Raw genomic sequence first — 21,698 nt, 5'->3', positions numbered from 1 at the left:
GTCCTACCATTGCCATTGTATTACCATTGGATTCTCGTCACATCGTTCACATAGTACAGAATCGAATGAGCTAAACTAGCCGTGAGCTTCTATAACCTAACTTACTTTAAACACTGGCCATCACATAGGCATCAATAGGCCTTCCCAGAATGCTTTGCGCCTGAATTTGTTTCCTAAAATCCAAAAGTCTCATGTTTCAGCTCCATCTGGTCTAAAAAAAAAAAAGAGGATATACTCAAAAACTTTTGAATCCCAGAAGAGTAACATTGCAGACGTAATCTGAGGCATGCTGTTTATATTACAACGCAATAAATAAGAGTGCTTTTGGAGGCTGAGGTCAGCAGGGAGAATCCGGATGCTTGTTTTCGTTCACTGACGCGTACAGTACAAATGAGGTGAAAAAGAAAGGAAGATGAAGAAATATTGAGCTTTTAAATGTACCACCTTCACAAAAGCTTCAATACTGCTCATGGAAACACAAGCTAAGATAATATATAATATTGCAGTGTCAAGATATAAAATGACAGAAGAATTTAGATTTTCTTTTGCAGTACTCGTATGATGTACGAGTTTCAGCTGTAACAAAATGTTTTCCAAAAAGACAGTATAAATGTTAAGAAGACTTTTGCTCAAGCAAAAACCAGTGTTAATTGATTATAGCTAAAATTATGACTTCTGAAAGTTTACTCGGCCTATATCTTAAAGCTGAAAGGAGCAAGAGCTAAACTGTAGACACATTTTTGCCTGCTATATGCAGTTCAAAGTAAAATAAATTCAGTTTTTAAATGTTTAAAATTAATTATAAAATTAACTCACTTAATTATTTGCAATAGCCCATAACTGCTGTGCAATGCAAAGTCCGCTTTAGATCATAATAAACATTCATTCAGTCAGGTGTGCCCAAATGTTTGACCAACAGATCATGTATGACATAAGCATGAGCGCATAAGCGGTTTTGAAATTACGAAAGAATAAGAAAGATTGTTATTTCTTACCATCTACTACACCCTAAATAATGCTGGGTTGTTTCAACCCATGTTTGGCTCAAATATGGACAAACTCAAATGTTGGTAAATTTTTCAATAAATTTTAAACCCAATGGATGTGTTTGTCCATATTTGACCCAAACATGGGTTGAAACAACCCACAATTTAGTATAGATTATGACAACTCAACAGACCGTATTCATTCAGTAACGATGCAGTGTTAAACAACCAGCCACTATTACTTATAAGTAATGCAAAAGAGTACTCACAATCACATCGAAATTAATAAAGGACTACGTGTACAGGGTTTGCGTGTTCTTGGGAATCGAGACGGCATTAATTTGATGTCAAGAAGGAAAATGTGAGTCAGAGGGTTTTTATACTGACATTGCGGCCACTCAGCCCTCGGCGCCCGAGTCCTGATATCGATAAATGCACCACAACAAATGGAAGGAAGTTTCATGAAAAGAATTAATTCCCTTGAGCGGGAACAATGTGTTGCAGACCTACAACAGAATTAAAATGAATTCAAGCAGCCATTGTGCAGCTGCTTCTAGAAATGTTGATGTTTCTGGGAATCACAAAAAGGCTCGACAGGAATATATATATACAGTCAAACCAAAATGTATTCAGACACCTTCAACATTTCTCACATTATCAAAGTTTATTTGCTATAGTACCATATAAAATGGTAATAAAATATGACTAGAACTCAAGAGTTTTTAAATCTCAAAAATGAATTGTTGAATATCTGTCAGCTGTTAAATTTAAGTACACAATTAGATAATACTAATTTAGCTCAACCAATCAATGCTTAATTTTGTTCGGTCTATGGTGTAAAAAAAGGTCGCATTAGCAAGTAAAGAAAAAACACTTAAGCAAAACATGGTCAGGTCAAAGTGTCTGAATAATTTTTGGTCCCTAATTTTTATAAATTATATCTGGCCCACAGTATGAAGAGTCTGTGGGTATAATGTCACAGTTTATTTTATTTTGCTATCTTCACTTACATAAATGAACTATAGTGTCCTGCACCCACTAGTAAAACAATATCAAAAATATCTGGTGTCTGAATCATTTTTGGTTTGACTATAAATATATAAAATTCTTGTTAAATATAGATTCTCCTAATTTCTGCCATTCCAGTGGTATAATCCCACTCTGTGCCTGACATCGCTGTGAATAAGCCTGCGCTTTGCTCCAGCAGCTCTGCTTGTGTTTTGTTAACAGGAGTGGGATTATAACGAACACCCCTGTGCAAACAGCGCCGGTAACTGCAGGCCCGCTGACGGACAACCCATACAGATCCAGTCTGAGGACACGGCCATCCGTGGCAGGAGAGAAAGGCCTCATTAAAGGGAACGAGGCTGGATTTCTTATCCACTTTCACTTAAATCCGTTCAGGGTTGTGACTAGTTCTGGCTGAGAGTTTATGTACACCGCTAAATGAAGGGATGTTCAGACAAGGTGAGCGAGGAAAGGCTGTTTCCTTCTTAATTATGTTCACGGCTTAAAAATTTGACAACCAAAACCCTCTCTTTCTTTGCACTGTGTATCTGCATATATTATGCATACAGTGGAAACTAGCTTCCAATTCTTGGCAATTTTTTTAGATTATATTTGATATTTTTATTTTATATTGATAAACACTGCCCGAAAACTGAACTAAATGCCAATTTAATGATGACAATTTACTTATTAATTACTTATTTTCCACAATATGTACACAAAATTCACTTAAACCTATTTTAAGACTGTGCCCATTGGATGGATGGATGGATGGATGGATAGTTAGTTAGATAGATAGATATAGATAGATAGATAACAGACGGATAGATAGATAGATAGATAGATAGATAGATAGATAGATAGATAGATAGATAGATAGATAGATGACAGATGATAGATAGATAGATAGATATATAGATAGATAGATAGATACATATATAGATAGATAGATAGATGACAGACATATAGATATATATAGATAGATAACAGACGGATAGATAGAGATAGATGACAGATGGATAGATAGATAGATAGATAGATAGATAGATAGATAGATAGATAGATAGATAGATAGATAGATAACAGACGGATAGATAGAGATAGATGACAGATGGATAGATAGATAGATAGATAGATAGATAGATAGATAGATAGACAGATGGATAGATGGATAGATATATAGATGACAGATGATAGATAGATTGATTGATTGATTGATTGATTGATTGATTGATTGATTGATTGATTGATTGATTGATTGATTGATTGATTGATTGATTGATTGATTGATTGATTGATAGATAGATAGATAGATAGATAGATAGATAGATAGATGACAGACCAATAGATAGATAGATAGATGACAGATGGACAGATAGACAGATAGACAGATAGATAGATAGATAGATAGATAGATAGATCGATAGATAGATAGATAGATAGATAGATAGATAGATAGATAGATAGATAGATAGATAGATAGATAGATAGATAGATAGATAGATAGATAAAATGACAGATGGTTTCTGAGATTCACACTTGAAGTGAGTCTTATCAAAGGATCCATGTTGCCTGATTTCCTCCTCAATATAGAGAACAGCTTAAACAGAGAGTGAAGGATGACCTCACGTCACTTTTCAGACATTTCAAAGATGAAATCTTTACGTGAATATCATCATAAAAAGTAAAGCTCTACATCCTACAGTTAGTTCTCTCACTTCGCTTTAGAAGCTCTTCACTGACGCAGTTCATCTCACCATCAGGATTCTCGAATATCTTCCTCCCTGCCATCTGTTTTAACAGCCGTGAAGCCTCTCTCTCATCTTACTCTTACAGGAAGGGTCCAGAATGAACTTTTTCCACACCTGCCGTCAGCAAGTTTAGTGGTACTACTTATAACTGGTCATGAAAATATTTCATTATAGCATTTAGTCCCTATAGCAGATTTCAAGAGTACAATATTTAGCATAAATACATATTTCTTTTTCCGTATTTTTATGGGGCCTTTATCTTAGCCTTGTGTTAACTGCTCTCCTGCCACTAAGACGCTGCTTAAAATAGACGTCTGTCTGAGACACTCGGGATTTTACACATGCATGTGAAGATTCAGCAAAGCACGAGGTGCAACACTGACGAGTTTTGTTGAAAACATTCAGAATATCAAATGTTTTTTTGGAATGTTCTGGCAAGGATCTCTCAAAGTTAAGAACAAACGTTCGTCCAGCAACATTAACAGAACGTTTTTTTTGTTTGAACTAGTATTTAATAACGTTTTCAAAACATAAGCACAAAAATACACCATTCATGGAACGTTCATCTAATGTTTTTTTGTTACACTTAACATTCTGAAACATTCCTATAATGTTTGCAAAATGATAAAATGGAATGTTCCATTAAAAAACGTTTTTAGAATGTTAAAAAACTGGAAGTTTTAAACGGTCAGTGAACGTTCCGAAATAACTAAGCAAAACATAGTTAGAGCATATGTTTGTTAGTTGGGTATATATTGATTCTTTACTAATCCTAAACTTAACTCTTAAAACGGAACAGAGTGCACAGTGTTAAAAACACAAAACGCGGTCGTTTAATGCATTAATCCAACTCTTTTTTCCCCATAAAATGCTTCAATTAAGATGCATTTCCTCCCTCCTCATGTGACATTGACACGTTTAACTAGGAAGGCATTCACGCGCTCTCGCTAACACCTACAGATGTGGTCTCCACACTTCCTCTAAAGCTGACCGCACCATCAGTGTAAACTCTTAATGATCTAAACCCAGCAGTGTCACTTCTGGCTTAGTAATTGTACGTTAGAGCGTAAAGCGCACACAGGCTATGTATATACCTCCAGCACAACCCGCTAATTAGCGGAGGCATGTTTGCTTTCCTTCTGTCTGCTAACGATGCCTTCGACGAGGAAAAAAACACCCGTCCTGACTGCTAACAGTCACCAACTGCCTTTCATTTGAAGAAATACGCTTAACTCTTCATGATATAGTGTCTTAACACTCAGTTAAATCATTTTATTAATAATTTATTTGTCTTGTTTTTCAGTAAAAATATCTAAACATACTTTAAAACAAGATACATTTACTTGAGAAGCAAGATTGTGTTAGACATTAGGAGATATTTGATAGATGTTTTTTAGCCTGACGCCATGTTGTGAATATGGTAATCATTCAGTAATATGGTGTATATCAAAGTACATTTACGGTAAAAAAATATATAATAATCAATAAGTCATGACAACATTTGTTTTTGCATTACTTAAAGGTGCTTAGTTAAGATTTAAGTTAAACAGTTATTCTACTTTAGAATGTGAGTTCCATGTCGGAAAGTCTGCTTTTGTTTTGATCTGTGTGATCCCGCCCACTGCCAATTCACCCAATAGTATATCGCCAGTTGGTGGAAAAAGTCTCGGTTATATTTGGTAACCCTCGTTCCCTGAGTCATGACTGACCAATAGGAATATTAGTCAGTAGAGGCCAATCTACTTCGAGTGAAACTAAAACAAGCAATACAAATTGGCGTGCAATCATTTGCATCAGCTGCGTGGCCTCGTTAGCGCGGGTATATAACGAGCAGCTGCTGGATTGCACTTCAGTTTTTCCTGAGGAGCCAACCTGACAAGCTGGCCACCCCGGCGGGTGGCAGCAGATGTGGCGACGGGACTTACGTCTCCGTTCCCTCCCTCAGGGAACGAGGGTTACCATATGTATCACTGTAGTTCCGTGACAACCCATACAGTGAGACATTGGATAAAACTGGGAAAGCGTGCCCTTTCTGTTTAGGAAGGAGAATGCTGCGGAAGCTACTTCTTCAAAGAGTTATGTGGAAAATACATATGGACTAACCTGAAGGTTGTACTGCATGTGAAATAATGGGTGACTTAGCCCAAGGGAAAGACACAGGCTTCCGATAGGAGCATCCGTGGAGAATATCCGCATATGGGATCCCCGTAGGGTCACACATATGGAACCCAGCCCAGATCCGGCTCTCAAGGATACAGCGGATAAAGGCCTGGCACCGGACGCTCCGCCATGTTAGGGCCGAGGGGTTTTGGAGGACTCGACAGGTTTTTCACTCTGGAGCAATTAGGGTCCACAGTAGGGTGCAGCAAGCCGACAGAGCCGAGCCTCTCGGTGCTTCTACCCGTTTAACACCGGAGGAGACCGGCTCTAGACATATGCTGTAATATCTAGCGAACGTGTTAGGTGTCGCCCAGCCCGCAGCTCTACAGATATTTGTTAGCGAGGCGCCACGAGCCAGCGCCCAGGAGGATGCAACGCCTCTCATGGAGTGTGCATGCAACCTAAGCGGGCAGGCCACGCCTTGAGCTTGGTAAGCCAAGGCGATGGCATCCACTATCCAGTGGGCCATCCTCTGCTTGGAAACAGCCTTTCCCTTCTGTTGGCCTATGTAACAGGCAAAGAGCTGGTCTGAGGTGCTTAGACTTTGAGTTCTCTCCACGTACAAACGCAGAGCGCGAATGGGACAGAGCAAAGACAGGGCTGGGTCTGCCTCCTCCAAGGGCAGCGCTTGCAGGTTCCCTACCTGGTCCCTGAAGGGAGTGGTAGGAACCTTGGGCACATAGGCAGGCCAGGGTCTTAGTACCACGTGGCTGTCACCCGGCCCGAACTCTAGGCACGATTCGTCAACCGAAAATGCGTGCAGCTCTCCTACCCTCTTGACAGAGGTCAGTGTAACCAGTAGCAAAGTCTTCATGGAGAGAAGCTTTAAGTCTACTGATTGCAGAGGCTCAAAGGGAGCATTCTGGAGTGCTCGAAGCACCAGGGAAAGGTCCCAAGAGGGTATGGCGGGGGGTTGAGGAGGATTTAATCGTCTCGCCCCCCTAAGAAACCTGACGACCAGGTCGTGCTTCCCAACTATTTTGCCATCTATGTGGTCTGATATGCTGAAATAGCTGCAGCATGTACTTTGAGGGTGGAGGGAGACAGCCTTCGCTCTAACCCATGCTGCAAGAAGGAAAGCACTGGCCCAATCGAACATCTTCGGGGGTCTTCTCGGCGAGAACACCATTCGACAAACAGGTTCCACTTCAGGGCGTAAACACGTCTCGTGGATGGCGCCCGCGCTGAAGTGATGGTGTTAAGTACCTCTGGGGGTAAGTCACCTAGAACCTCCGCGTCCCGTCGAGGGATCAGACATGGAGTTTCCAGAGGTCTGGACGCGGGTGCCATAGGGTGCCCCGTCTCTGAGTCAGAAGATCCTTCCTCATAGGAATGGGCCAGGGAGGGACTGTCACAAGGAGCATGAGTTCTGGGAACCAAGTCCGGGTGGGCCAAAAGGGAGCCACCAGAAGGACCTTCTCCTCATCCTCCCTGACTTTGCACAGTGTCTGTGCAAGTAGGCTCACTGAGGGAAACGCATATTTGCGGAGGCCCTGGGGCCAGCTGTGTGCCAGTGTGTCTGTGCCGAGTGTTCCCTTGGTCAGGGAGTAAAACAGCTGGCAGTGGGAGGTCTCTGAGGAGGCAAACAGGTCTACCTGAGCCTCCCCGAACTCTCTCCAGATCAGCTGAACCGCCTGGGGGTGGAGTCACCATTCTCCGGCACGCCGGTGTGATTGCCACTCGGTGAGTGCCACGCCCATCTCGGGACTCGGCCATTGAGCCAGTGCTGAAGCGGTATCATATAAAGCAGGCCTAGCGGGGTTACCGCTGCTGCTGCTGCCATATGCCCCAAGAGCCTCTGAAAGAATTTCAGTGGAACCGCCGTCCTGCCTTTGAACATGTTCAAGCAGTTCAGCACCAACTGAGGGCGCTGCTGTGTGACCGAATCCAACTCCATACCAGCAAAATACATCCTCTGCACAGGTAAGAGTTTGCTCTTGTCCCAGTTGACCTGAAGACCCAGCTGGCTGAGGTGCCTGAGCAAGAGGTCCCTGTGTTTGCATAGCTGATCTCGAGAGTGAACTAGTATAAGCCAGTCGTCGAGATAGTTGAGGATGCGAACGTCCTGTTCTCACATGGGAACAAGGGCCCCCTCCGTTACTTTCGTGAAGACACGGGGGGACAGGGACAGCCCGAAGGGTGAGATCTTGTGCTAATATGCTCGATCCTCGAACGCAAAGCGCAGAAACGGCCTGTGTCGAGGAAGAATCGAGACATGAAAGTACGGGACCTTCAGGTCGATCGCTGCAAACCAATCTCGGAGACGGATGCATTCGAAAACGCGCCCCTGCGTGAGCATTCTGAACGGTAGCTTGTGGAGGCTCCGATTCAAAACTCGCAGGTCCAACATCAGTCGTAACCCACCACCTTTTTTGGGTACAATGAAGTGGGACAGTAGTGCCCTGACCTCATATCGCCTGGAGGGACCGGCTCTATCGCGTCCTTCGCCAGTAGGACTGTGATCTCCGCATGCAAGACATGGGCATCGGCTGCTCTCACTGTAGTGGAGTGGATGGCCCGAAACTTTGGGGGACGCCGGGCAAACTGAATCGCATAGCCGAGCCTGATGGTCCGAATGAGCCAGCGAGACGGACTGGGGAGCGCTAACCAGGCTCTCAGAGACCGTACAAGCGGGACCAAAGGGACCGTAGGCTTACCCGGAGTGGGGCAGCGAGGTGGAACACACGGACACGGCTTGGGAGGCTCTCTCTGGGAGGCGGCCCGCAGCGGGGTCTGTGTACGCTGTGCAGCACTTACCTGTTTCCACGGGGCAAGAGGTGCAGGAGGCGGCTCCGTGGCGTTCTCAGACCGCACTCTGCTGCCCGCTGGCGATAGAAGAGGCGGATGAGAGTGGGGAAGATCCTGTCCTCCCACTGCTCTCCGGGCCCTTTTCGGACCCAGAGACGAAGGGAACCACTCTACTATTAAAAATTTGGGTACCGCTGGTTTTGAGGCCAGCGGCGGAACAGAAAATGTTTCCACCCGGCCCTCTTCCGGGGGAAGGAGCGATGGGGTCACCATCTCCTGTTGAGCAGTTCCATCCATCTCTGGGGCCATTTACCTGTCTTGGTTTTGCCGCCTTTCTTGGCAGGGGCCTGGACGGGCGGGCGGCCTGCCTGCGACTGGCTCCATGGCGCCGTTTAGGTGGAGGCTGCTGCTGTGGCGCGGGAGCAGGGGCAGTTGCAGGAGGACGACCCCGGCGACGAGCAGACTGAGGAGCCGCAGGCGATGGGGTAGAGGCACCAGCTGACCGCCGCGGCAGAATGTCTTTGATAGCCTCTGTCTGCTTTTGTACAGCCGAGAACTACTGGGCGAAGTTCTTGACCGCATTGCCGAAGAGGCCGGTCTGGGACACGGGGGATTTAAGGAACCGGAGCTTGTCGGTCTCCGTCATGTCAGCCAGACACAGCCAGAGATGGCGTTCCTGGACCACCAAGGTGGACATCGCATGACCCACTGACCACACGGCGACCTTCGTCGCACAGTGTGTGAGGTCCGTAGCGGCACGAAGTTCTTGGAGAACTTGTGGATCATGACCACCCTCATGAAGGTCCTTCAGTGCCATGGCCTGATGGACCTGCAGCAACGCAATGGCATGCATGGCAGAGGCAGCTTCCCCACAGGTCTTGTAAGCCTCGTCGAATAGGTTCGACGAGAACCTACAGGCCCGGGAAGGAAGACACGGTTCTCCGCGCCAAGTGGAGTTGGGGCACAGCTGCATAGCAGCGGCCTGCTCCACTGGCGGGACACGCATGTATCCCTTAGCTGCCCCGCCATCAAGGGTGGTGAGGGAGGAGGGGCCACGAGACGCTTTCTGGCAGTAAAGGTGCCGTCCATGTTCTGTAAGCTCTGCGTGCTCTTCCGGGAAGAAAGGCACTGGGGTGGGTCGCTGAGAACCAGCGCGCACTACCCCGAGATACCAATCATCCAGCCTCGAGGGCTCGGGACGCGGTGGTTTTTTCCACTCGAGCCCGATCCTGTTGGCGGCCCGGGAAAGCATGGCCATCATCTCCGGGTCCGACTCGGCACTGTTGGCACACCCGAAGCTGTCGTCCGCGGAGACTTCTGACCCACCCTCTGATGTAGCGATCAACATCTGGTCGTCGCGGGGAGCACCAGAATGAACAACTGGTACACACCTCGAAGGATCGTCCAGCCCGTTCATCTGGTAGCTCAGCTGGCTGCGGAGCATGGGAGGGGTGAGGGTTCCTAGGGGGTTGGTTCCCCAAAGGAAGCGTGCTCACGGTAATCCTCAGCTCACCCACATCACTGCCCGTAGCAACCCTCTGGGAAGGATTGGAATGAGGCAGAGGCACGGGGACTCCGCCCCTTTGCAGGAACAAGAGTCTCGACCTCAGCTCTGAGATGGTCATCTTCCCACAATGGGTACATGTCTCATCCACGAACGCTGCCTCAGCGTGTTGGAGGCCCAGACACACGAGGCAGCGAGCGTGACCACCCTGTTACCCCAGGTAACGACCACATCCAGAAACACACAGATAGAACGTAATTTTGAAAAAGACGCGAATTACCTTTGTATGCTCTTTTAGGGACTGCTCTCACAAGTGCTGAGGCACACAGGGGAACAGCCACCACAATCACAGACAGGAATGTGCACCCGTCTGTGCGCTCTCTCTCTCTCTCGCTGATTACCAGCTGTGAAAACAGCTTTTGAGCACTCTCTGCGGCGCACCTTACCAGCCGTTAGTTAGAACAGCTTTTATTTGCTCTGAAGAGAGAGAGAGAGAAGGCTGCTCACGCTGTCGCACCATCACACCTGCACTGCAGAGAAGAGTCGGTCCTCGTAGAAGGCTTGCAGTAGTCTAAGACAGCATCGAAGTGTTGGCTCCGAAGCAAAAAACTGAAGTGCAATCCAGCAGCTGCTCGTTATATACCCGCGCTAACGAGGCCGCGCAGCTGATGCAAATGATTGCACGCCAATGTGTATTGGCTTGTTTTAGTTTCACTCGAAGTAGATTGGCCTCTCTAGCGAGATTCCTATTGGTCAGTCATGATACGTTGTAGTGACTGACCGATAGAGAACACAGTGTATTGCAGCCATTGAAGTGAGAAAACAAACTGAGTTCAAAATCGCAGATTCTACCCATCCTAAAAAGCCTCGGCAATAAAAACATTGCAAACGTATCCATTACATGATCAAATTACAGTGTAAGGCTTGTCGCTTTCCACTGTCAATTGCGCTCATTCTGTTGCATGTCGTCAATTGGTAAAAACCTCACAAAATTATCACGGTAGCAGAAAGTCTGTGCTTTTCGGGTTTTGTACACTTAGACAAAGTAAACATACTTCGCCATGTGGAAAACTATAAACGCTGCTTCAAAAATGCACATTTGGAATATATACAATACAATGGAACATTGGATTCTGGGTTAAATGGAGAGAAAGCGAGGCATTTGTGTAAAAGACAGATAACAACAGAGACTTTTAGAAACTTTAAACAACAAGGTGGGAAACGACTGGCTAGATGATTTAAACAAAAATGCCCAAAAACATCTACATCCACAATAAAACTTCACCAAAGCCACAATAAAACAACTATACATGAAATAGCTTATAATAACCACCAAAGTGGTTTGACATTTTCAATATTGTGTCTCTCTGTTTTGGCGAAATGAGGCCAAAACAGAGAGACACAATATTGCAAATGTCAGTTAGTTGTTTATAATAACTTTGCCTGAGATGCTTTTCCTGAAAGAAAGAAGTAAAAATTGGTGTTATAAAAATATAGTTGACATATATATATATAAATGTGAATGTTTATAGGATTTGATGAGAAATACTGAGATTTCTGACTTTCTGACTTCCTCAAGAGTAAAATTTGAAAAGCAGAAAAAGTTTCCAAATGTTGTGAATGGAATATTACTGTTTAGGAGAAAAGGCTGAGGTATTAAAGATCTCAGTGTTTTTTCTTTCCAATTGATGGTTGCTTTTTTTTTGCAAGGATTTGATGATAAATGTTTGAAATTTCACATTGAAATTACTTTTGATTGGCAAATAAGCACAGTTTGAGACATTAAAATGTCCTCTGAAACCCTAAAGGAGACAAACATGGTTTCTTTTAACTCATGAGAGACATCTGAGAAGCATGAAACTTTGGCAAAAGTCATTTTCTCCATTCAGTCTCATGGCAGTCAGGAAAAACAACTGAAGCATTGCTGAGATCTCATTGTGTGTGTGTGTGTGTGTGTGTGTGTGTGTGTGTGTGTGTGTGTGTGTGTGTGTGTGTGTGTGTGTGTGTGTGTGTGTGTGTGTGTGTGTGTGTGTGTGTGTGTGTGTGTGTGTGTGTGTGTGTGTTGTTCAAATGCATGTTCAGATCATTTGTTTTTGGAAGAATTTGATGATAAACTTTTGAAGTTCACATTTAAATTACTTGTGATTGGCAAATAGGCACAGTTTGAGACATTAAAATGTCCTCTGAAACCATTAAGGAGAGAAACACTTTTAACTCAAGAGAAACATCTGAGAAGCATAAAACTTTGGCTTACAAATGAGAACAATAGAAGCAGTTAAACTAACAAGTGCTATGACCGTTGCCAGTTTAATCTTTTTTTTTTTAAGATAATAGATGTAGAATAGAAGATAAAGTGTTAGTATTAATGGATCAAGTGTTGCCGAAAAAGATGCGTCTTCAGCCATTTCTTGAAAATGGCCATCGACTCAGCCGCTCTGGTTGAGTTAGGCAGATCATTCCACTAGCAGGGAACAGTCATGGTAAATGTCTGAGAAAGAGATTTTGTGCCTCTTTGAGATGGCACCACAAGACGGCGTTCACTTGCAGATCCCAAGGTTCTGGATGGCACATAAGTCTGAAGTAATAAGTTTAGGTAAAAGGGAGCAGAGCCAGTGGTTGTAAAAGTCAGTGACTTGAATTTGATGAAATTTCTCATGGAAGTCTAGGAGAAACAACTAAGACATTACTGAGATCTTTGTGTGTGTGTGTGGGGGGGGGGTAAAAACAAAAAACTGTGCTGGTAAAAATTAAACATTAAAATTACATTTGATTATAAAATGTTGGTGTCTGAGCACAGTTTAAGGCATTAGGATGTTCTTTGAAAATCAAAAAAAAAAGAAAACTTTTCCTCAAGAGAAATATTCCGAGAAGCATAAACCTACATTTTCTCCGTTTATTCTGGAAGTCTAGAAGCAAAAACAGCGATAATAAAGAGATCTCATTCACTAGTGCTCTCCTACAGGGTTGTTCCAGATATTCTCTAAACCGAAGCGCTGAGAGATCATCCGTCCCCGCCTCTGACAAGGCCATTGCTCCAGACTTACAAAAGAATACTCCAACTTCATTGAGTGAAAGGCAACACAAAGCAAACAAACCCCCAAACCGCTGTCACGCCACCCCTCCCCGCAGGCCTCCTTCTCGGGCTCCTGCTATTCAAGGGAAATGTGTATTTCCCACACTGGAGTTGTCCAGCAGGGTCTGCTTGGCAGGGGTTTTGCCTCGGGGTGAACGGGGAGACGGACTAGAGGTTACATCAACACACACACCGCTGTGGCATGTCACAAACTCACCGCCGGTTGCCTTGGCACTGTTAGCCAGCAGATCCGGGCCAGAAACACTCAGAAGTGGTGGACGGCAAAAAGTCCTTCTGCACCTCAAGAAAAGGAGCGTTTTTTTGTATTCCTTTCTCTTCGAGTCATTTACTGCACATGTGGTTTTAAAAGCATCCTTATTCCATTTACAATGAATTATGATCATCTTACGGTGCTGGTAACCTGCAATTACTGTGACACTGAAGGATCTGGCGAACATCTGCGTTTAATAAATACTGACCTGACAAACGGCACACTTTAATCACTCACTGTTTTATATGCCACTGATGCGTTTGATAATCAAAACATTCACATCCAGACTGAATGAAAAAGAACCACTGAATGACAAAAGAAGAAAAGTAAAAATGGTTGAAACTTTTCAAATTTGTTAAGAATAGTTAACTGCATTATTTAACAGGAACTAACAACAAATGAATTTAATCTTAGTTTGTTAACTTAAACATTTACTAATGCATTATCATTTCAAAAGCTGCATCTGATAAATATTATTAAATGGACCTGAGCTAACATGAACATACAAGGAACAGTTGTATTTGATTAACTAACGGTGATAAATTGTGTAACAAATAAGCACTTGGTTAGTGTTACCGAAATAATGAATGAATGAAACAACCAGTGAATGAAAGAGTGTCAGAGCAACATAAAGAGGGAAAAAAGAAAACATAGAGCAAACAGATGATTGGAAAAAAGGAAGAACGAAAGCGCAACAGTAAATGAATAAATGAAAGAAATTAAGAAAGAAAGAACAAAGGAAAAGAACCAATAAATAAAAAAGAGATAGATAGATAGATAGATAGATAGATAGATAGATAGATAGATAGATAGATAGATAGATAGATAGATAGATAGATAGATAGATAGATAGATAGATAGATAGATAGATAGATAGAGCAAAGCAAAGCAAAAGTGAATAAGTGTACCACAGGGTTGAAGAAAAAATTACAGAGAGCAAACTAAGAAAGAAAGAAAAATGTTTAAAAAAGAGCGATATAAACTACTATGCAACTGTTGGGCAATTTCCCTTTTCCATTATGTTGTTTCAGTGCATTATCACAAATTCAACAGCTCTGCCACATCTGGAGCACAAAACTCAAGAACCAGAACCACTTTAATGAACGACACCAATGCTCTCTCTACAACATCATCTCTACACACACACGTCACACACACACACGCAGCGCTGACCTGAGCGTCTAGTGGTGATGAACAGGTGCAGGACATTAGGCCCGGCGCTGCCACCTTCCCCTGGAAGATGTGCGTAAATCCTTGTTGTGGAAAATGAAAGAGTGAAAGCAGTTCTAATTACAAAATGTAAATATTGAGTTTTCCCACAATGGGAAGCAGACCACCCAAGATGAACAACAACCCCCAGCTCCCTCCCTCCTTCCCTCTTTCTCTCTGTCGTCCACACGGCCTGTCAGGAAAACCTTCTGAGCATCAGCAAATGTGAAAACACACATACCAGACATGAACATATGCACACGAGCGTTCGCTGACATCATCGCGTCATGCTTGCGTAACAGTCCATTAGCCGGGACCTCCAAACGAAACAAAACGCAATTCCTGCAGTCCTCATGCAGAAGCGTGGTAAACACCCAGAGGTTTACTGCGCGCTTTCAGGCTCTAGATCATGATCAGGTCTCAGGTGAACGTCAAATACTTGACTTTATGGTGCTAAATACCTTTAAATGGCCTCCGTGAGACTGTTTTCCATATGGAACTGTGCAACATGTGGTCGGCATGGATGGAGCCCCAGGAGTCGCCATTTGTTGATGTTTGTTTGTGCGGAGAGCATGTCGCTGAGTGATGGGGAATGGAGGTGAATGAGTTCTCAGCTGGGATCTAGATCTCCTCAATCTGACGTCGAGATGACTTTATTCTGAGAGCGTTCTGGAGACACTAAAAAACGCTCAAAATCGCCTTCGTCACCAATAGATCTACACTCTTACATATAAAGGTTCCAAAAGAAGGTTTTCACAGTGATGTCATTGAAGAACCATTTTGGGTTCCTTTCAGTGAACAGTTCTTAAAAGAACCATTATAAGAATAAAAAATTAAGCTATTTTATTGGCATCGATGGTTCCATTTGGAACCTTTAACATCCATGGAATCTTTCCATTGGACAAAAGGTTCTTTAAAATTATTTAAATGGTTCTTTTAAGAACTGATCACTGAAAGGTTCTTTGGGTAACCTTTATTTTTAAGAAAGTATAGTTTGAAGAACATTTTAATAATCTAAAGAACCTTTTTTTAACTTTAAAGATCTTTCAGTGATCTTCAGAAAGGTATACCAATGATGTTAAAGGTGCTAAATGTAACCATCAAAGCATAAACAAATAACATTTATTTTTAAGAGTTAAGTCTGTTCTTACAGACAAATGTTGACGAAACTGACTACATAAGTTCATTAACATGCTCACAAACAATATGCATCACTGTTTAAAAACGTAATGAAATCCATATCAATCCATAAAAGTTCCTGGATTTGAGTTTTATGAACATCTGAAGTAATTTGTTTCAGAGTCTATGCCATCACAGGCTGCTTTTGATGCAATAGTTAGACATAATATATACCTAATAGAATTAGTAACTAATACAAAAACATATTAATAAAAATGCATGGAATGGTTCCAGATCATCTGTGTGTGTCATACAATATGTGTCATACTGTGAATAAATCATTTAAATCTAGAGGCGTTCCAGCGGTGCATGACCCTGTTCTACAGGTGCTTTAGACGGATCTACAGATACATCCAAAAAAAGGTAAGAAAACCCTGTGATCATTTGTTTATAATTATAACTTTTGGGGATTTTTGGCAGTGCCCATGGACTCGAGGTTGCTTTACTCAAGAACACATTTAGAGATTTTTATCCAGTTGTGTAAGCAGCCCTAATTGCTAAGTCAGTCAAAATGCAAAACTAATTTTGACAACATGCATACCTAAGCAATGAGCATAAACGTACAAAAACGACCATAAGAGAGAGACCGAACAGGACTGGTTTCTTCAACATCAAGTAAACGTACAAAAAAAACTCTATATTTTACAGTCTGGCGCATTATTATTGCTGTCAAGGAGAAAATGAATAGGCTACATCATGAAATTCCCCACAGGCATGATAATAAACACACCTGCACAGTATAAACAGTTCAAAGATGTTCAAAATAGCCTACCCGTTTAAGTCTACTTCAGCGCTGTGTTTGGGGAACTGTGTCCCATAAGTTGTTCTTACTAAGCACAAATCATCAAACAGGAGTAATTCCTCGATATCATGATCATGTGGAGGATCGAGAGGGAAACTTACCTTGCGGGTTTTTGCTGACAGAAGCTCCGGCTGGCCGCTGGACAAAGACGATCAGAGAGACGCTGAATAATCCAACATACATCAACATCATATCACACACCTTGAGCCTTCACACAGAGACTGATTCAATAAAAGCGCACAACTGCGAGACTGAGAGTCCAAGCGTGGATGAAGCTTTATTCCCGGCGCTGCTGCTGTGAATATTAGAGAGAGAGAGAGAGAGAGAGAGAGAGAGAGAGAGAGAGAGAGAGAGAGAGAGTTTGTGTGTGTGTGTGTGTGTGTGTGTGTGTGTGTTATTTCTTGGTCTTGCGGAGACTGTGCGCGCGGAGACCAGGAGGAGAAACACGGTCGAGTTGAGCGCTCATGATCTTCAGCCCTTCAGATCTTCAGGAGAAAGAGAGAGAGAGAGAGAGAGAGAGAGAGAGAGAGAGAGAGAGAGAGAGAGAGGAAGGGGAGGAGAGATAGCGCGTTGCTATCTTTCTCTCTCAATGGAGCTGTATTGGTAAAAGTAAAATAAATAAAATAAAATAATTATTTAAATCTAAGAACACAACAGAGTGTAAAACACATTAATGCAGTCATTAGCATTTGTCTGCTAATTGGTGAGGCTACAAAAGAAAATTAAAAAATGCATTATTATTTTATATGCTTATTTCAAAAGGTTTATACATCTTGTTTATTATGATTGTGTTGCGAATGTTGCTTCAATGTGATGTTACATGCATTAAAATGCTATTTTCGGTAACTTTAATTGGTAACACTTTATTTTACAGTGTCCTTGTTACACACCTTACGTGTAGTCAATATAGTAATTACTATAAATTATGCATACATGTAGTTAATTAATACTCAGTACTTAAATGTATAATTTCACTGTAACAAGGACAGCTTATTTTAAGGTGACGCAGTTAAACCTTAATACTTGTAGGCTACTTACTAGTAATAACAGTAAATTATGCATAATTACAACTAACTACCCTAAACCAAACCCTAACCCTATAACTCTATAGTGAGTACATGTAGTTAATTTATATTACTCATTTCTTATACGTATAAGTAACCTATGCACTGGGGGGTGGGGGGGGGGTCATGTTAAACCATTTATACTTTATCAATGTCTCCAAGTGCACAGACGAGTCTCTCTCTTTCTGACCTTGCAGGAATTCCCAATCAACAGCTGGAGGGGCTTCGGGTGAGTGGGGGGTTGCCATGGAAACGGCTCCCGCGGGGGCAACGGAGGTCAGACACACCGGGATCCACGTGCAATTCATGGATTCTCTCTCATCTCACAGCAAACTCCAGAAACTACGCGCAGCAGAGACTCTTCACATACTCTAGGGCACTTGAGTCATGTTGGGCAACTGATATTGCATATTTGGGCTTTAAGGCTGCGTCGATCCGTCTCCCAGATTCGCATCCTCAAGGCATTTGCTTTCCAGCTGCTCGTGCATCCCACGTACTGAAAGACTGTAGGCCGCGAGAATAATCGTGTCAGAACAGGCCTGTTCAAACACAAAAATGATTCAGTGTTTTTGAGAGAAGACAATTAACCCCTGCAACAATTAAAAAAGGCATGCCAGAGATGTGACTTCATTAAGCAGATGGAAAAAAACGAACTTAGCCAGCCTTGTCTGAAGGGTCCTTCGCGACTTCAGACATCTGGTGTGATTACGGCTCGCTTTTACCTTTGGCCTTTCTGCCAGTTTCGTAACGGGGAATTTACTATGGCTTTTGTCCTGGAGAACAAGTCGTCATTATTCACACATCCAAAAAAAGTGAATGAAACTCAGTCTTTTTTGGAAAGACAACCGGTGTGCGTTCAAAATTGCCAGATAATTGCATTCCTCTGGCTTTCACGTTAACACAGGGTCACTCCTGTTCGTGGAATAACAGATTCCTTGCTTTCATTAAACATTCTGCTCCAGCTTTCTCCAAACTTCCTCGTCCTGTCAAGCCCCAGTACAGTTCAACAAAAGCAGAGGGAGGCAAGCTTCAGCCTGTCCCGCTCCATCATTACTGCACTCGCCGAAGTTACTGTTTAGTTTTTATATGCTTCGCCTTTTTTAAACGAACTGCTTCGTGCTTGATTCGCACGACTTCACCTCTCTGCACACTGTAATATTCTTGATATGTGGCGTGCATTTGTCACGATGTGAGAACTGGGTCACAACACAAAGCTTTCAAACACCATCCCTTCAACACCAAATCTATTCCTCATAGACACATTTATTTATAAATTTGGTAAAAGAATGCTTAATTTAGTTACTACACATGCTTTCGTGAACATCTGATGAGCTGGATCAGAGAAAACCTTAAGTTTTACTTATATAAACCTCTAAATAAAACTTGATACATAGTGATGACAGCTTTTTTCAGGATATGTTGATGAATAAAATGTTCAATATTATTTAAACATTGGTCACTTTTGGTGAATTACATGAATCGTAGCTTAATAAAAGTATTAGATTATAAAACTTTTGATATATAAACAGTTCTTTCATGAAACTCTAGATGGCATAGGCTGTTTGGTCTTTAACTCAATCTGCTTGCAATCACATCATTCTCTACAGGGCACGGCTGATTGGTTCCTGTTGTATAAGTAGCCAATGAGCTGATCAACTTTCAAATACTGGTCAGCATTTGCTGTAGCAGTTGCAGTGCGCTTTCAGAAACCCTCCACCTTCCCCAGCTCCACCTGTGTAGATCTGCTACGGGTAATGCATGTGCAATTGTAATATTGAACAGCAGCAGTGTGTCTTGCTCACAGCATCGGTTGTGTACGTGTATGTATTGGCAGTAGCAAGTCCCGTACTTGCTCTGCAGCAGCAGATATAACCATCAGCATCAGAAATAACAGCAGCAGTAATAATCAACATCAGAAATAACAGCAGCAGTAATAATCAGCATCAGAAATAATAATCAACATCAGAAATAACAGCAGCAGTAATAATCAACATCAGAAATAACAGCAGCAGTAATAATCAACATCAGAAATAACAGCAGCAGTAATAATCAACATCAGAAATAACAGCAGCAGTAATAATCAACATCAGAAATAAAAGCAGCAGTAATAATCAACATCAGAAATAACAGCAGCAGTAATAATCAACATCAGAAATAACAGCAGCAGTAATAATCAGCATCAGAAATAACAGCAGCAGTAATAATCAACATCAGAAATAATAATCAACATCAGAAATAACAGCAGCAGTAATAATCAGCATCAGAAATAACAGCAGCAGTAATAATCAACATCAGAAATAACAGCAGCAGTAATAATCAACATCAGAAATAATAATCAACATCAGAAATAACAGCAGCAGTAATAATCAGCATCAGAAATAACAGCAGCAGTAATAATCAACATCAGAAATAACAGCAGCAGTAATAATCAACATCAGAAATAACAGCAGCAGTAATAATAAACATCAGAAATAACAGTAGCAGCAATAATCAGCATCAGAAATAATAATCAACATCAGAAATAACAGCAGCAGTAATAATCAACATCAGAAATAACAGCAGCAGCAATAATCACCATCAGAAATAATAATCAACATCAGAAATAATAATCAACATCAGAAATAATAATCAACATCAGAAATAACAGCAGCAGCAGCAGCAGCAATAATCAACAGAAGCAATAGCGATAAACAAGATCAACAGCATCAGATCTATTCACGAACACCAAACATATCAACATTGTCATATTCATTGCCACGCCGAAGACTTGTGTGCCATGACAGAAATGTATATATTACAGGCTACAGATGTATCCATTTGAGCTCAGATCATTCTATAGAACATGACAATAAGTTGTTTAGCTCCAGTAGCCTACTGTTGTCATTAAAGCTAAATGGAGAGATAAATATTGTTTTGTACATAAATAGGGAAAAGCAAATTAAAAGTATTTTCACTCATGGTCTCAGATGTGCTGTATGTCTCTGCCACATACTTTCACATTAGTCACACTGGTCAATGGACCACCCAGTGAACAGATGTTTTGCAACATCAGGCAAGATATTTTGATTGTCTTGTAAGCTCCATCAACCTGGATTTGCCCAGACAGTTTTTGAGTATACTAGAGTCTGAGTCATGCAATTAGACTAAACCAAGCGCAGTCTCGCTACATCTCAGAAAGACACACTCAGAAAGCCGACGCAATTCCCTCTTTATCTGCTTGATGGGATTCTGACTCATCTGACTTTAATCTTTTCAAAGGAGAAACAGATTCGAAAGATTGTGGAAAGCATCAATCGGATTTATGTAATCTGATGGAAACTCCAGGTGGGCTCTAGGGACATCTAGAGGTCATACCGAGCAGCACAACATACAACTGATGACGATGAGCATAAGACATGAGATGAAAAACACTTTAAACATAAGATTCTGTCCTTATTTACACACCTTCAAAAAATGTGAAAATGTGCAGGTCTTCGGCAAGGTTTTGATGCATGGCAGTTCATACTGATCCTCTGTAAAGCTCCCAAACTTACAAAAACCAACATTAAAAATGTCCATATAAAATACTGGATTAAAGCTACATGAATAAGTTACAAGTCAGTGTATGGTGAGGAGATGCAGCTATAATATCGATGTGGGTTTGTTTTAGATCAGATGATGTGATGTGTTTCGGCCGGAGTACAGTCACGAGTCACGACATCGTCTGGCATCCCAACCAGGGCTGAGGAGATGAGGTGGAAACTCTGGACACAATTAAACAACATCTGACTAAGATTACAGCTCTGCTCCAAAACCTAGAGAGCAGCATTTTAAGGCATCATTTAAGGCAAAATCAGCTTATAACACAGGTGACATGTAAAAAAACTACAATTGGTGTGTGTAAAATGTAAAAATGCAGAAAGTTTTGTGTGATGTGTAGGTTTAGGGTTGATGCGGATGAGGA

General features: G+C 42.2%; 1 protein-coding gene across 7 annotated transcripts in view; it reads right to left on the bottom strand.

Annotated features, from left to right (window-relative positions):
* Positions 1-18,700, bottom strand: part of scube3 (signal peptide, CUB domain, EGF-like 3) — a 167,101-nt gene extending 148,401 nt beyond the window's left edge. For 6 of the 7 annotated variants that reach the window (XM_077218589.1, XM_077218591.1, XM_077218593.1 and 3 more), the window contains exon 1: positions 16,793-17,180. In XM_077218589.1, the coding sequence (XP_077074704.1) occupies positions 16,793-16,883 (91 nt within the window). In that variant the 5' untranslated portion in view covers positions 16,884-17,180. Of the gene's footprint in view, positions 1-16,792; positions 17,287-17,945 lie in introns of those variants that run through there. The other variant, XM_077218590.1, reaches the window with a different exon arrangement.
* Between the last annotated feature and the right edge of the window lie 2,998 nt (positions 18,701-21,698).

This window comes from Siphateles boraxobius, unplaced genomic scaffold, assembly GCF_051911475.1.
Source record: "Siphateles boraxobius isolate OS27281-9 unplaced genomic scaffold, OSU_SipBor_1 77, whole genome shotgun sequence".
NCBI classification, from domain to species: Eukaryota; Metazoa; Chordata; class Actinopteri; order Cypriniformes; family Leuciscidae; genus Siphateles; species Siphateles boraxobius.
The sequence above is the reverse complement of the archived record's forward strand: the minus strand, read 5'-3'. Positions and strand labels throughout refer to the sequence as shown.